General features: G+C 39.4%; 1 protein-coding gene across 2 annotated transcripts in view; it reads left to right on the top strand.

Moving 5' to 3' along the window:
* The window catches only part of SECISBP2 (SECIS binding protein 2), a gene marked incomplete at both ends in the record, with an annotated part of 45537 nt that overhangs the window by 11965 nt on the left and 16012 nt on the right, over positions 1–17560 (top strand). For both annotated transcript variants that reach the window (XM_079706472.1, XM_079706471.1), the window contains 4 exons: positions 7627–7832; positions 9364–9486; positions 10784–10873; positions 12182–12314. In XM_079706472.1, coding sequence (XP_079562598.1) covers positions 7627–7832; positions 9364–9486; positions 10784–10873; positions 12182–12314 — 552 coding nt within the window. The remainder of the gene's footprint in view (positions 1–7626; positions 7833–9363; positions 9487–10783; positions 10874–12181; positions 12315–17560) is intronic.

The following is a 17560-nucleotide window of genomic DNA, read 5'->3' as shown; positions in this document are numbered from 1 at the left end:
ACTGGCATCATTGTTAGAAGACTGAAGTAAGCAAACGAGATCCCACATCCATTCACAAGGAGTGTAAACTACATACAAGTAAAGAATTATAAATGAAATGTTTGTCCAGTTGAGACATTTTATGAACTCAGAAATGATTCCTTTCTTAAGCATTACCTATATCAGTGGTTCTCATAGTTTTTGGTCTCAGGACCTCCTTAATACCCTTTAAAAGAACCCCAAAGAATTTCTGTTTATTTGGATAACTGTCAATATTTGTAATATCTGAAATTAAAACTGAGAAATACAAAATACTTACTAATTCACTTTATTTTTTTTATTTTTTTAAATTTTTTTTTATTTTTTTTATTTTTTTTTATTAGTTTCTGCTTTATAACAAAGTGAATCAGTCATACATATACATCTGTTCCCACATCCCTTCCCTCATGCATCTCCCTCCCTCCCACCCTCCCCATCCCACCCCTCCAGGCAGTCACAAAGCACCCAGCTGATCTCCCTGTGCTCTGCGGCTGCTTCCCACTATCTATCTACCTTACGTTTGGTAGTGTATATATGTCCATGCCTCTCTTTCCCTTTGTCACAGCTTACCCTTCCCCCTCCCCATATCCTCAAGTCCATTCTCAAGTAGGTCTGTGTCTTTATTTCTGTCTTACCCCTATGTTCTTCATGACATTTTTTTTTCTTAAATTCCATATATATGTGTCAGCATACAGTATTTGTCTTTCTCTTTCTGACTTACTTCACTCTGTATGACAGACTCTAGGTCCATCCACCTCATTACAAATAGCTCAATTTCATTTCTTTTTATGGCTGAGTAATATTCCACTGTATATATGTGCCACATCTTCTTTACCCATTCATCCGATGATGGACACTTAGGTTGTTTCCATCTCCGGGCTATTGTAAATAGGGCTGCTATGAACATTTTGGTACATGTCTCTTTTTGAATTATGGTTTTCTCAGGGTATATGCCTAGTAGTGGGATTGCTGGGTCATATGGTAGTTCTGTTTGTAGTTTTTTAAGGAACCTCCATACCGTTCTCCATAGTGGCTGTACCAATTCACATTCCCACCAGCAGTGCAAGAGGGTTCCCTTTTTTCCACACCCTCTCCAGCATTTATTGTTTCTAGATTTTTTGATGATGGCCATTCTGACTGGTGTGAGATGATACCTCATTGTAGTTTTGATTTGCATTTCTCTAATGAGTAAAGATGTTGAGCATCCTTTCATGTGTTTGTTGGCAGTCTGTATATCTTCTGTGGAGAAATGTCTATTTAGGTCTTCTGCCCATTTTTGGATTGGGTTGTTTGTTTTTTTGTTATTGAGCTGCATGAGCTGCTTATAAATTTTGGAGATTAATCCTTTGTCAGTTGCTTCATTTGCAAATATTTTCTCCCATTCTGAGGGTTGTCTTTTGGTCTTGTTTATGGTTTCCTTTGCTGTGCAAAAGCTTTTAAGTTTCATTAGGTCCCATGTGTTTATTTCTGTCTTTATTTCCATTTCTCTAGGAGGTGGGTCCAAAAGGATCTTGCTGTGATTTATGTCATAGAGTGTTCTGCCTATGTTTTCCTCTAAGAGTTGGATAGTGTCTGTCCTTACATTTAGGTCTTTAATCCATTTTGAGCTTATTTTTGTGTATGGTGTTAGGGAGTGATCTAATCTCATACTTTTACATGTCCCTGTCCAGTTTTCCCAGCACCACTTATTGAAGAGACTGTCCTTTCTCCACTGTACATTCCTGCCTCCTTTATCAAAGATAAGGTGACCATATGTCCGTGGGTTTATCTCTGGGCTTTCTATCCTGTTCCATTGATCTATCTTTCTGTTTTTGTGCCAGTACCATACTGTCTTGAATACTGTAGCTTTGTAGTATAGTCTGAAGTCAGGGAGCCTGATTCCTCCAGCTCCATTTTTCGTTCTCAAGATTGCTTTGGCTATTCGGGGTCTTTTGTGTTTCCATACAAATTGTGAAATTTTTTGTTCTAGTTCTGTGAAAAACGCCAGTGGTAGTTTGATAGGGATTGCATTGAATCTGTAGATTGCTTTGGGTAGTAGAGTCATTTTCACAATGTTGATTCTTCCAATCCAAGAACATGGTACATCTCTCCATCTATTTGTATCATCTTTAATTTCTTTCATCAGTGTCTTATAATTTTCTGCATACAGGTCTTTTGTCTCCTTAGGTAGGTTTATTCCTAGATATTTTATTCTTTTTGTTGCCATGGTAAATGGGAGTGTTTCCTTGATTTCACTTTCAGATTTTTCATCATTAGTATATAGGAATGCCACAGATTTCTGTGCATTAATTTTGTATCCTGCAACTTTACCAGATTCATTGATTAGCTCTAGTAGTTTTCTGGTAGCATCTTTAGGATTCTCTATGTATAGTATCATGTCATCTGCAAACAGTGACAGCTTTACTTCTTCTTTTCCGATTTGGATTCCTTTTATTTCCTTTTCTTCTCTGATTGCTGTGGCTAAAACTTCCAAAACTAGGTTGAATAAGAGTGGTGAGAGTGGGCAACCTTGTCTTGTTCCTGATCTTAGTGGAAATGGTTTCAGTTTTTCACCATTGAGGACGATGCTGGCTGTGGGTTTGTCATATATGGCCTTTATTATGTTGAGGAAAGTTCCCTCTGTGCCTACTTTCTGCAGGGTTTTTATCATAAATGGGTGTTGAATTTTGTCGAAAGCTTTTTCTGCATCTATTGAGATGATCATATGGTTTTTCTCCTTCAATTTGTTAATATGGTGTATCACGTTGATTGATTTGCGTATATTAAAGAATCCTTGCATTCCTGGAATAAACCCCAGTTGATCATGGTGTATGATCCTTTTAATGTGCTGTTGGATTCTGTTTGCTAGTATTTTGTTGAGGATTTTTGCATCTATGTTCATCAGTGATATTGGCCTGTAGTTTTCTTTCTTTGTGACATCCTTGTCTGGTTTTGGTATCAGGGTGATGGTGGCCTCGTAGAATGAGTTTGGGAGTGTTCCTCCCTCTGCTATATTTTGGAAGAGTTTGAGAAGGATAGGTGTTAGCTCTTCTCTAAATGCTTGATAGAATTCGCCTGTGAAGCCATCTGGTCCTGGGCTTTTGTTTGTTGGAAGATTTTTTATCACAGTTTCAATTTCAGTGCTTGTGATTGGTCTGTTCATATTTTCTGTTTCTTCCTGATTCAGTCTTGGCAGGTTGTGCATTTCTAAGAATTTGTCCATTTCTTCCAGGTTGTCCATTTTATTGGCATAGAGTTGCTTGTAATAATCTCTCATGATCTTTTGTATTTCTGCAGTGTCACTTGTTACTTCTCCTTTTTCATTTCTAATTCTATTGATTTGAGTCTTCTCCCTTTTTTTCTTGATGAGTCTGGCTAATGGTTTATCAATTTTGTTTATCTTCTCAAAGAACCAGCTTTTAGTTTTATTGATCTTTGCTTTTTCATTTATTTTTCATTTCTTTTTCATTTATTTCTGATCATTTATTTCTGATCTGATCTTTATGATTTCTTTCCTTCTGCTAACTTTGGGGGTTTATTGTTCTTCTTTCTCTAATTGCTTTAGGTGCAAGGTTAGGTTGTTTATTCGAGATGTTTCCTGTTTCTTAAGGTGGGATTGTATTGCTATAAACTTCCCTCTTAAAACTGCTTTTGCTGCATCCCATAGGTTTTGGGTCGTCGTGTCTCCATTGTCATTTGTTTCTAGGTATTTTTTAATTTCCTCTTTGATTTCTTCAGTGATCACTTCGTTATTAAGTAGTGTATTGTTTAGCCTCCATGTGTTTTTTTTACAGCTCTTTTCCTGTAATTGATATCTAGTCTCATAGCATTGTGGTCAGAAAAGATACTTGATACAATTTCAATTTTCTTAAATTTACCAAGGCTTGATTTGTGACCCAAGATATGATCTATCCTGGAGAATGTTGCATGAGCACTTGAGAAAAATGTGTATTCTGTTGTTTTTGGATGGAATGTCCTATAAATATCAATTAAGTCCATCTTGTTTAATGTATCATTTAAAGTTTGTGTTTCCTTATTTATTTTCATTTTGGATGATCTGTCCATTGGTGAAAGTGGGGTGTTAAAGTCCCCTACTATGATTATGTTACTGTCGATTTCTCCTTTTATGGCTGTTAGTATTTGCCTTATGTATTGAGGTGCTCCTACGTTTGGTGCATAAATATTTACAATTGTTATATCTTCTTCTTGGATCGATCCCTTTATCATTATGTAGTGTCCTTCTTTGTCTCTTCTAGTAGTCTTTATTTTAAAGTCTATTTTGTCTGATATGAGAATTGCTACTCCAGCTTTCTTTTGGTTTCCATTTGCATGGAATATCTTTTTCCATCCCCTTACTTTCAGTCTGTATGTGTCTCTAGGTCTGAAGTGGGTCTCTTATAGACAGCATATATATGGGTCTTGTTTTTGTATCCATTCAGCCACTCTGTGTCTTTTGGTGGGAGCATTTAGTCCATTTACATTTAAGGTAATTATCGATATGTATGTTCCTCTTCCCATTTTCTTAATTGTTTTGGGTTCATTATTGTAGGTCTTTTCCTTCTGTTGTGTTTCTTGCCTAGAGAAGTTCCTTTAGCATTTGTTGTAAAGCTGGTTTGGTGGTGCTGAACTCTCTCAGCTTTTGCTTGTCTGTAAAGGTTTTAATTTCTCCATCAAATCTGAATGAGATCCTTGCTGGGTAGAGTAATCTTGGTTGCAGGTTTCTCTCCTTCATCACTTTAATTATGTCCTGCCACTCCCTTCTGGCTTGTAGAGTTTCTGCTGAGAGATCAGCTGTTATCCTGATGGGGATTCCCTTGTGTGTTATTTGTTGTTTTTCCCTTGCTGCTTTTAATATGATTTCTTTGTGTTTAATTTTTGACAGTTTGATTAATATGTGTCTTGGCGTATTTCTCCTTGGATTGATTCTGTATGGGACTCTCTGTGCCTCCTGGACTTGATTAACTATTTCCTTTCCCATATTAGGGAAGTTTTCAACTATAATCTCTTCAAATATTTTCTCAGTCCCTTTCTTTTTCTCTTCTTCTTCTGGAACCCCTATAATTCGAATGTTGGTGCGTTTAATGTTGTCCCAGAGGTCTCTGAGACTGTCCTCTGTTCTTTTTATTCTTTTTTCTTTATTTTGCTCTGCAGCAGTTATTTCCACTATTTTATCTTCCACCTCACTTATCCGTTCTTCTGCCTCAGTTATTCTGCTATTGATCCCATCTAGAGTATTTTTTATTTCATTTATTGTGTTTTTAATTGATGCTTGATTCATCTTTAGTTCTTCTAGGTCCTTGTTAACTGTTTCTTGCATTTTGTCTATTCTGTTTCCAAGATTTTGGATCTGGGAAATAGAATCTTGGATCATCTTTACCATCATTATTTTGAATTCTTTTTCAGGTAGACTGCCTATTACCTCTTCATTTGTTAGGTCTGGTGGGTTTTTATCTTGCTCCTTCTCCTGCTGTGTGTTTTTCTGTCTTCTCATTTTGCTTATGTTACTGTGTTTGGGGTCTCCTTTTTGCAGGCTGCAGGTTCGTAGTTCCCGTTGTTTTTGGTGTCTGTCCCCAGTGGCTAAGGTTGGTTTAGTGGGTTGTGTAGGCTTCCTGGTGGAGGGGACTAGTGCCTGTGTTCTGGTGGATGAGGCTGGATATTGTCTTTCTGGTGGGCAGGTCCACGTCTGGTGGTGTGTTTTGGGGTGTCTGCGGACTTTTTATGATTGTAGGCCACCTCTCTGCTAATGGGTGGCGTTGTGTTCCTGTCTTGCTAGTTGTTTGGCATAGGGTGTCCAGCACTGTAGCTTGCTGGTCGTTGAGTGAAGCTGGGTGCTGGTGTTGAGATGGAGATCTCTGGAAGATTTTCGCTGCTTGATATTATGTGGAGCTGGGAGGTCTCTTGTGGACCAGTGTCCTGAAGTTGGCTCTCCCACCTCAGAGGCACAGCACTGACTCCTGGCTCCTCAATTTGGGATGATTTGCTGTCTATTCATGTATTCCACAGATGCAGAGTACATCAAGTTGATTGTGGAGCTTTAATCCGCTGCTTCTGAGGCTGCTGGGAGAGGTTTCCCTTTCTCTTCTTTGTTCTCACAGCTCCTGGGCCTCAGCTTTGGATTTGGCCCCGCCTCTGCATGTAGGTCGCTGGAAGGCGTCTGTTCCTCGCTCAGACAGGACAGGGTTAAAGGAACAGCCTCTTCGGGGACTCTGGCTCACTCAGGCTGGGCGGGAGGGAGGGGCACGGAGTGCGGGGCGAGCCCTTTGCTGTTTTCCCGGGATGTTGTCTAGAGGCTCCAGAGTGAGTGGGGTATCCCAGCGGGTCGTATCCTGGTTGCTTGTTGCTCCTGGGGGCTCTCGGGGGCCTCCTTCGGTTCCTCTTCTGACACCAGCACTGTTAAAAGATAAACTGCAGGGGCTTCCCTGGTGGCTCAAGTGGTTGAGAGTCCGCCTGCCGATGCAGGAGACACGGTTTCGTGATCCCACGTCTAATTCACTTTAAAAGTAACAGTAAACCCATTACAGGTTAACATAACATATTTTAATTTAAAAAAAAATAACTATTTTCCAAAGTTAAAAAACTAGTCAGGAGAGGAGAGCAGCCTTTGCGTTTTAGCAGCTCTTCAACGTCTGGCTCAGGAGCTCTGCTTTGGCATTCACCTGTTTCACTGTTCTCTGTCGTACAGCCTCTGGAAAACCCCACTCTACTACGCTCATGGGAGAGTGAGAGTGGGGAAGGCAGATGGCACATTCCTGTTACCAGGAAAACAGTTTTGACTGTGGACCCCTGAAAGGGTCCTGGGAGTCTCAGAACTTTGAGAACTGCTGGTCTGTCCTGACCTGGCCCAGAAGTGAGATATTCAGAGAGAGTTCAGTAGATTCTGCTTTTGAAGTTTTTGTGAGTAGCTTGTCCTAACAGAAGACCTTTTTACAAAATTATTCTAGATTTATTCACAGGTGTGTTTTCTATTGCGTTAGCATGTCTGGTACGTACGTGGTTCAATAAAAGACCTTCACTTTAGCAACTGCTGTGAAGATGCATAGCTCTGTGGTGACAAGAACAGCCTGTCTCCCCACTGTGGGGTAGCCACAGGCCGCTGACATGACCTGTCTGTGTCCTGATGGATGTCCTTATGTTTTGTCTGTATATACAGTTTCATGGGCACCTACGGAGTAGTGTTGCCATACTTATGCCTATGTTCTAGAAAGAAAGAAATTACCAGTTATTGCGGTAGCTGAAGTTTAGTGATCTTTGATTTCTGATGTTAAAGGTACACGTCAAGGTTACTAGGGCCACAGTTTGATCTTTAGCTCATTATTTCTGTGTGTTTGCCACGTGGATGTATTTGTGGATTATTGTTTTTTAATGGAAACTTTTTTGTTTACCGCCTGCACCTCCAAGTTAACAGAACAGTTCCTAGGAAAGTCAGTTCCCCTTACAAGTTAATTCAGCATGCATGTTCCAAGAAGAAAAACAAATTTAGTGGATGCTGTAGTTTCCAAGAGAATGTTCTTAACAACACCTTAATTTAACTATGCTCTTGAGTACTTCATGTAATGCATGCTTGGAATTTCTAAGGAATTTCTTTTTTACTGTTGGGATTGTTCAACAATTTTGGTTATCTTTGAGCAGAATTATCTTGGACACCAATGGGTTATGTTGTTCGGCAGACATTATCTACAGAACTGTCACCAGCCCCTAAAAATGTTACTTCCATGATAAACCTAAAGATGGTTGCTTCATCAGCAGATCCTAAAAATGGTAGTATGTCATCTTCTGAAGTTTTATCTTCGGAGCCTTCGTACAAAGAGAAACATGTTGTCCATCCTACTAAAAAGGTACGTGTCACACTTTGATTATGTTGCTCTTCTGTACCACTGGATTGGCTTTCTTTTTTTCTCAAATCCTAACTGAAAGTGTTTCATTCAGTACTGTAGGCACTAATCTGAGTTGGTTGTATTCAGTACTTGAACTGAATACAGTCTAGGGACACAAGTGGTAGCTTTTATACACAAGTAAGGATGTGCATGTTAGACCTGTGGTCTTAAAATATCTGTGGACCATTTTGAATTCTTTACAAGAGAGATGCTGGCAGTAGCTTATGCTCTGGTATATAAAATACTGCAGTCTTTTGTCTGTTGATTTTCCATTGCTTTTACCTACCAGGTACTGGTAGCAAGATAATTGTGTGCCACATTTTGCGATCATCATGTATGTTAATTGATTCTTGGTTAATTGCAGCTTACTTACTATATGATAGCATTTCAGAATCCATTTTTTCCTTTCAATTCAAATAATTTTAAGTTGCTATTTTTCAATCCCTAGATTTCTTTCTTGAAGAGCCTTTTTTTACCGGGCTAGATTTTGGTTTTGATTTTCATTGTGTACTGATACATTATTTTAAGTTGAAATATGGTCGTATTTGTTTAGTGCTGGTTTCCTATCTTTTTGAGTGTTAGGATACTTTTTGATATCCGAAGTGTCTTAGACCATCCCACACAAACAGAAGCTGTGTGTTTATGCTTGGTTGATTGAGGAATCTGTGCTGGTAACAATTAATGGTGAAGTCAGACCTGTGTGCCTGTTCCCTACAGCTTTATGCACATACTTGTGAAACACAGGAGGTGGCTGTGAGACCCCTCCAAGTACACATGGAGACTGGCCAGCTCCAAGGCCCCGCTGGCGTCGGGGCGCAGGCTGCACAGTAGGCCACCAAGTCACCATCTAAATGAGCTTTTAACACTCTTAAGAGTTAACAGATTTTGTTTTATTTTCCCAGCATCTTTTTAAAAATTATTTTTTAATTAGAGGTGTAAGAAAAGTTTATTTTTGAGAAGTCCCAAAATAAAGATGAGAAAATGAGGATCTCCTGTAATCTTATGACCCAGATGGCTTTGCATTGTGGTCATAATTTTTTTTTTCCCCTCTAAAACTTTCTGTATTGTGAATTTTTATTACTGAAATAGCACCTGTAATATTACAAGGATCTAATTATGGAAAAGGTCCTTTTCCCATGGCCCTTTGGCCCCCACCCCTCTAGGAGCCTCCATTAACAACCTGCTGTCTGTTCTACCTCAGGGCTCCTGAAAACATAAATAAATAAAGATTGTTTGTTTTGTTTTAAGTTTTTTTAAAAAAACAGAAATGGGGGGGTACTTCTCTGGAGGTCCAGTGATTAAGACTTCGCCTTCCAGTGCAGGGGGTGCAGATTCGATCCCTGGTTGGGTAGCTAAGATTCCACATGTCTTGCGGCCAAAAAACCAAAAAAAAAAAAACAAAAGAGAAGCAATATTGAACAAATTCAATAAAGACTTTAAAAATGGTCCTAAAAACCCATGAATTTTGCTTTTTTTGTTGTTGTTGTTCTAGTCCAGAGCATCACAAGGTGACGATCCTGAGCAAAATGAAGCCTCAAGGAAGAATAAGAAAAAGAAAGAAAAGTCTAAATCGAAATATGAAGTCCTGACAGTTCAAGAGCCACCAAGGATTGAAGTATATTTACATTTATTACTCACCTTGTTTGATATAATAAATGGGTCTTCCTTAATAGAAATATGGGTTCATACTGGTTGCTGAAGTAAAAATTCTCCAACATTTTCTTTAATAATTGTAGTGCTAAAGAAAATAGTTGTCACCCATTTTCTTCAGTTCTTCATTTTCGTGTCCCCAGCGCAGTGCCCATCTCATAGCAGGCTCTCAGTAAACAAACGAATGAATGGCCTAGAGACAAAACTACTTGTATTGAAATTTAATGGTGTGTATGCCCTACTACTAACATATACCCCTCAGTATCTTCTGGCCTGTTTTTTTCTTTGCTTTGGCATGCTGGCTTCTGCAGGGCCTCCTTTTCTATCTAGATGTTTTGGTATAATGTGCTCCACTATTGAAACTTAGAATACTGTAGATCTGTCGTGGACCCTGGTCAAGAAGAGAATATCATGAACTTCCGAAAATGCTCTTTAAATTGTTGTCCAGTGATACTCCAAGAATGTCCCTCTTCTCCAAGGAGCCGTCCTGGATCCTGATTATGTTTCTCATGGGTCTGCAGTACCAGACTCAGCATCCTGGCTCCTGGTGCTGGCAGAAGGGTCTCTCAGCAGTGCTCCCAGGCAGCCAGCTTAGGGTCAAGCCCGAGGTGTTCCCACAAACTCGAGGGGCTCCCGGGGCTTTTGGAACATTCCCTTGAGAGTAATGGGGTCGCATGTTTGAAAAACCTATGACTGCGGTAGAGCATTGTTGTTTGGGCCAACAAAGAACTCATTATTTCTGCCCACATTTTTCACATAATTTCTCCAGGGTCCCTAAATGTTGACAGAAGCACATAAGACATTTTAAAATGATTTAAACATTGTTTAGAGACCTGTTCCTTTGTTTCTTTTTTCTAGTCTTGGCTCAGCACATGTGACAAGATGCTTACATCTCCTGAGTCCAGATTGATGGTTTCCCTAAAGAAAAGCGTAGTTGAAGGATGGGTGCTTGAACACTCTTGTGCCAGGGTGCTTGGAGCAGTGCGTAGACTGCTTGGTGAACCCACATCCTTGAGGCCCCTGCTCTCTCTCTCTGGAGCAGGGAGATTCAAACTGCGGTTCTTAACTTTGTTCTAAGAGTGAAATAAATCCGAAGCACTTACATTAGTTTTTTGTTTTTGTTTTGACTGTTTTATAACACCTTTGAGCACTTTTATAAGGATATTTTTATGGAAAGAAAATAAGAGCAAGGAAAAGGTTGTAGTTGGACTTATTTGATAATTGTGATTTGTGAAGAGCTAAAGGGTGTGTGGTTTACTTAGGATGCCGAGGAGTTTCCCAATCTGGCAGTTGCATCTGAAAGAAGAGACAGAGTAGAGTCACCGAAATTTCAGTCTAAACAGCAGCCACAGGTAATTTTTAGATTGAAACCACAATTGCTTTTGGCTTAACTTTTCTTGCTAAACTAAACTCCTGAGAAAAACTGCTTTCCGGACTTCTTTGTATACGGGGACAGGTGGTTTGGTTTTGATTCATTCCTTCATTGGGGAATCACATCCAGTATGTTGAAACAAAGTTGCTCTTAAGCTAAAACTGCTTTGTCACTTTTGTAATTAGACTATTGGTAACTGCCATTGCTGTATCAGAAAGGAGGGGAACACAAACTGCCTAACTTGGAGTTAAAGAAAAAACGTTGACTTAGTTTATTCAGGAAACAGAAGAATCCCTTTGTGAGGCAGTAATGTCTGACAGAAGGAACAAAGAAAGCCACCAGCATTTCACTCAGGTAGTCAGGATCAGAGGAAGAGATGATTCTTCTCTTGCCTCAGCCCCTCTGTGGATTCAGGAATGAACTTGTAGTTCATAATCTAGATGGAGAACTTACATACTTTGGGCATGTTCATTGTCATTTTGCCTTTCAGAGTGGGGTGATTGTTTTCACATTTGTGAAAAGTAAAATTCTAAACCCATGTAACTTGGCATTCCTATGTTGTAATTTGGTTATCTTCCATCCCTGCAGAGGTCTCTGTAGCCTGCCTAGCACTCACCCATTGCCATGAGCCCTCACCCAGCATGAATTTGGCATCAGGGAAGAGAAGAGTGGCGGGGGGCAGGAGTGGAGGTGCTAAAGCACAAGAGACAACACGTCCATACAGCCTTATACAGTCTCAAAACCCAAATCAGAATGATTTCAGAAATAACATTTGTTTAGAGTGTATCTGACTTCGCGCCTAAATATAATACTCACCTGCTGGGTGTGTTTTGGACTTGTATAAATTTTTGGTCATGCCTCCATGGTTTCATGGCACTTGGTTGGCTCACTTAGGCAGTTGGAGAGCGAATGGTGTTAATGAGGCAGTAGTACCAACCAGCTAGCCCCACACATAAACTTTCGTAGCCAAGGACTTTATACAAGCCTTGGTTCCTTATCTGTAGATGTGTGCTGTTATTCACAATGGAGATGCAGACGTGTAAGTGGTTTAATTAAACCAGTATTATGAAAGGAGGAGGAGGAAATAAACAACCTTGGTGGTAATATTGGCAGATAATTTGGAATTGACTGGGGTTTTAATTACTTTAATTTTTTTTTAATTTTAAGATTTTTATAGCCCCTATATCTGTTTTATCTTATTAATTATATGATTTTTTATCATAAAATGAAAAGCACAATTTCTAAAATATAGTATTATAAAGAAACTTCTGATTTTTGAACTTTTTAGAATAATTTTAAAAGTAGTGGAAAGAAGAGCCAAATTCCAGTACAGTTGGATTTGGGAGGAATGCTAACCGCATTGGAAAAGAAGCAGCACTCCCAGAATGCAAAGCAGTCCTCCAAACCAGTGGTGTTCTCAGGTAAAAGAGTCTTTTCATTTCAGACAAATGATTGAAGTCTTTTTCAGTAGACTATCTTGTGACTGTTTTCTCTTGGAATCAGAAGTTGTTTATATATGATCAAAATAATGTGGTGCTGGAATAAGGATAGATATAGACCAGTAGAATAGAATTGAGAATCCAGAAATAAACACACATATCTATGGCCAGTGAATTTTTAACAGGGTTGTTGAGTTCATTAAAAGGACAAAGAACAATCATTTAAAAAATGGTCCTGGGGTAACTGGATTTCCACATGCTTAACAATGAAGTTAGGCCCCCAACCTCACACCATACACAAAAATTAACTCAAAATGGATCAACAACTTAAATATAAGAGCTAAAACTTGAAACTCTTAGAAGAAAACAGAGGTAAATCTTCATGACCTTGGATTAGGTGATGAATTTTTAGAAAGGACACCAAAAGCACAAGTAACAAAAGCAAAAATAGGTAAATTGGATTTCATCAAAATTAAAAACTTTTGTGTACCAAATGACATTATCAAGAAAATGAGAAGACAACTTATAGAATGGGAGAAAATATTTGAAAATCATATCTTATAAGGATTTAATATCCAAATATATAAAAACTCTTACAATTCAGTAACACTCATTTAAAAAATGGGCAGAGCTCTTGAAAAGACATTTCTCCATGAGAAGGTATACGTACGGTCAATAACACGTGAAAAGATGCTCAACATCAGTAGAGAAATGCAACTTAAAACCACACTGAGGCAGTTCTTCAAACCTACTACAATAGCTCTAATCAGAAACATGGAAAATAACAAGTGTTTGTGGGGATTTGGAGAAATTGGAACCGTTGCTGATGGAAATGTTAAATGGTGCACTTTGGAAAACAGCCCCGTGGTTCTTCAGAATGCTAAATAGAGAGTTGTCATGTGACTCGGCAATTCCACTCCTCTGAATGTATCCAAAGGAATTAAAAACAGAGACTCAGACACTTGTATACCAGTGTTCATAGCAGCATTTTTCGTAGTAGCCCAAAGATGGAAATACCCCAAATGTATATCAACAGATGAATGGGTAAACAAAAGGTGGTATATACATACAATGGAGTACTCCGCCTTAAAAAGGAAGGAAATTCTGTCATAGACAGAAAGTAGATTAGCGGTTACCAGGGGTTGAGGGGAGTGGGGAATGAGGAGTTATTGTTTCATGGGGATAGATTTTTCGGGGCATGAAAAAGTTTTGGATATGGGTAGTGGTGACGTTTGCAACAATGTTGTGAACGTAATTGATGCCACTGAATTGTGAAGTGAACGGTTAAAATAGTAGTTTTTATGTTAATATGTATTTTATCACAAAATTTTTAAAGTTATTTAAGTATGATGATTTTAAGAAATAGGTCTTATTAAAAGGTGGGTTTTGGGGACTTCTCTGGTGGTCCAGTGGTAAAGAATCCACCTTCCAATGCAGGGGATGCAGGTTCAATCCCTGGTCAGGGAACTAGGTTCCCACATGCCGCAGTGCAGCTAAGCCCGTACGCCAGAACTCCTGAGCTCAAGCATCTCAGCTAGAGAGCCCATGTGTCACAAACTACAGAGCCCACGCACCCTGGAGCCTGCATGCCACAACTAGAGAAGAGAAAACCCGCGCACCACAACTATAGAGAACCCTGCACGCCACAGCAAAAGATCCCACGTGCGGCACCTAAGACCCAATGCAGCCAAAAATAAATAAATAGATAAACATTAAAAACAACCACAACAACAACATGGGTTTATGGGGTTTCCACTTGATGTGACGACTTGGTGTACCTGAAAATCTTATGATATGTAAGTGCCCTATACGGGTTATAAAGCTTCACCAGATTGAAATGAATTACCTGCCTGTCCATGGGAACGCAGAGGGTGGCAGTGTTGGCTCGGTAGTGATGCAGTCATTCTCTCTTCTGAAACACCTCTTAGAGGCAAGATAGTTAAAATTCGCAATATGTCATACAGAGAAATAATGCACATTTGCCACCATAGTCTTTTAAATATGTTTCCCTCTGAGGCAGTTTATTTATTTTAAAAGTGAAAAATAGGTATCCAAGGAAATGGTGAAGAAGCTTACTTTTTTTGGTTTCTGAAGCATTTTAAAGCAATTTGTGGACATCATGTCATTTTACTTATAAATACCTCAATCTGCATCTCTAACTGATGGTGATTTTATTATGGCATTAATCCCAGAAAGGATAAACATGATTTGTCTCTTCAGGGGAGGGAGGTAGCATTTTTTTTCTTTTGAAAATTTTCAAACATCTGGAAAAGCTGAATAAAATCATGCAGTGACCACCCATGTACTCACCATCTAGATTGTACAGTCATTCCCTAATTTTTTTCAACCACGTTATTTTTCCAGAGGTCAGCAAACTATGACCTGCTGGCTGCTGGCTGTAAAGTTTTATTAGAACACAGCCAACACTTGTTCATTTAAGTATTATCTGTGGCTGCCTTTGCGTTATAATGGCAGTTGAGCATTGCAATACGCGTATGCTCATTAGCCTAAAATATTTACTCTCTGGCCCTTTAAGGAAAAGTTTGCTGACCCCGATCTATCCATTCATCAATATGTTGTTTTTTATTTTTGCTGCATTTAAGATAGGTTGCAGACACCACTGTATTTTACCCCCAGGTGTTACAGCATGTATATCATTTACTAGAGTTCAGTATTTATTTATGGCTCTTCTTTTCCTTTGGAGATAAAATATGCATTTAGTGACAGATCTTAAGTGCACCATTTGAAGCCTTTTGGCAAATGTATAACTGTGTAACCTAGACTCGTGGCTGTGTGGAACATCGTCAGCACCCTTGACGTTTTCCTCAGCCGCTTCCCATCCCAGTCATTCCCTGCTGCTACCCGCAGGCAACCATGGTTCTGATTTTTCTTCTGCCATAGACTAGTTTTTCCTTGTTCTAGAGCTTCATGTAAGTGGAATCTTAGTATATGCTTCTTTGTGTAAGGTTTCTTTCACTCGACAATATTTTTGTGACTTACTTACACTGTAGATGTATGTCAGCAGTTCTGTTTTTTATTGAGATGAAATTCATGTAGCATGAAATTAACCATTTTACACTGTACAATTGAGTGGCGTTTAGTATATCCACAGTGTTGTGTGACCATCACCTCTGTCTAGTTCCTAATATTTTTGTCACCCCAAAAGGAAACCCCTACCCATTAAGCTCCCCATTTTCCTCCTTTCCCCAGCCCCTGGCAACTACCTGTGGATCTGCCTATGCTGACATTTTATGTAAATGGAATCATATAGTTTGCGACCTTTTGTGTCCGTCTGCTTTCACTTAGCTTAATGTCTTTGATGTTCATCCATAATGATTCATGTATCTTATTTCACCAGTGTTTGTGATCGAATCATATTCTGTTGACCACAGTTTCTTTATCTATTGATGGACATTTAGGCTGTTTCCACCTTTTGGCTGTTGTGGATAATACTGCTGTGAATATTCATGTACAAGTATTTGAGTGTCTGTTTTTAATTCTCTTGGGAGAGTGGAATTGCTGGGCCATGTGGTATTTAGTTTATAAATTGCCAGACTGTTTTCCAAACTGCCTGTGTACCATATTACACTCACCAATAACGTATGAATGTTCTCCTGGTTCCACATCCTCATCAACATTCGATGTTGTTGGTCTTAATTTTAGACATTCTGAGGGGGGTGGAGGTGGGATTTTTTTGAAGCTGAAAATTCTAAACACTCTTTCTCCGGCAGATGATTTTATATGGGTTGCTGAATGATACAGTCAGCAGTTTCCTAAATAGCCTTCTCATGGCTACAGCAGAAGTAAGCTTTAGTGAGTTTCATAGTGACCTTTATTAAAAGCCCAGAGTACAAATTTAAAATGTCTGAATGCAGTTAATTTAGCCCAAGTACAGTGTGGCTGAGGCACCAGTCAACAGTGTGTCCCTGAACCCAGTGTTTCTTTTTCACACAGTATCCCCAGGACTGCCAGCAATGGCACTGCCTGGGAGCGAGCTGAAAGTGCAGGTTCCAGGAACACCTCAGAAGTGGTGTACTAGAACCACTTGGTATGGGAAGGGCAGTAGGTGTTTTTAACAAGCACATAGTGGGATTTTTGGTTTTGTTTTGTCTTTTTTTTTTTTTTTTTTTGCGGTATGTGGGCCTCTCACTGTTGTGGTCTCTCCCGTTGCGAAGCACAGGCTCCGGACGCGCAGGCTCAGCAGCCATGGCTCACGGGCCCAGCCGCTCCATGGCATGTGGGATCTTCCCGGACCGGGGCACGAACCCGTGTCCCCTGCATCGGCAGGCGGACTCTCAACCACTGCGCCACCAGGGAAGCCCTTGTTTTGTCTTTGTTTTTCACTTTTTTGTGGTGGAAACTTTAAAACATAATCAAAAGTAGAGAGAATATGATGAATACTGCCACCATGTGCCCATTACCCAGCTCCATCAGTTAACAACATTTTGCCAGTCTTGTTGCATCTGGAACTCTACTTTTTTTTTCCTGAAGTACTTGTAGACATCATGTCATTTAGCCTGTAAATACATCAGTATCTCTAATTGATGGTGATTTTATTTTTAATTGAACCACTCTGCCATCCTTCCATCTAATAATATTAATGATTATTTCTTGCTAGCATCTTGTATCCAGTCTGTATTTAAATTTCTTTGTCTCAATGATTTTGGTAATTTTATTCATTTCAGGATCCACAGTTTTATACATCACATGTGTGAGTAATTCTTAACGTATATCAAAACTTGGGACCACTGCCTTCTTAGATACTCCTCAAAGTTGCTTTTCTCAGCTCATCTTCTGTTTGGTAAAGGCCTGCAGTGTTGGCCTTTCCAGAGAAATCTGCAAAGTGCTTGGCCAACCGCTGATTCTGAAGAATGTAGCTTCTTGGGGAGCCTGCAGTTTTGGCCTTTCCAGAGAAATCTGCAAAGTGCTTGGCCAACCGCTGATTCTGAAGAATGTAGCTTCTTGGGGAGCCTGCAGGGAAGTGTGTAAACTACTGACTGAGCATTCTAGATCTCCAGTCAAAGGTAAAAGCAGGAAAAGTGAGGGAACTACCTCTGAGGCTATATGAGGTGGCTGTTTTGCAACTAGGTTCAAGTTGGACCTTTTAGATACAGTTGTGTATGAAGTACATAAACAGTTTTGCAAGGAGTGGGGGCCCTCAATCAGATGATATTTTTAAGTATTTGAGGTTGTCAGATTGTAAGGTTGGGATTTTGGTAGTATTGAAA

Source organism: Hyperoodon ampullatus (assembly GCF_949752795.1).
Source record: "Hyperoodon ampullatus genome assembly, chromosome: 6".
Classification (NCBI taxonomy): domain Eukaryota; kingdom Metazoa; phylum Chordata; class Mammalia; order Artiodactyla; family Ziphiidae; genus Hyperoodon; species Hyperoodon ampullatus.
This window is presented reverse-complemented; position numbering and strand designations above follow the sequence as displayed.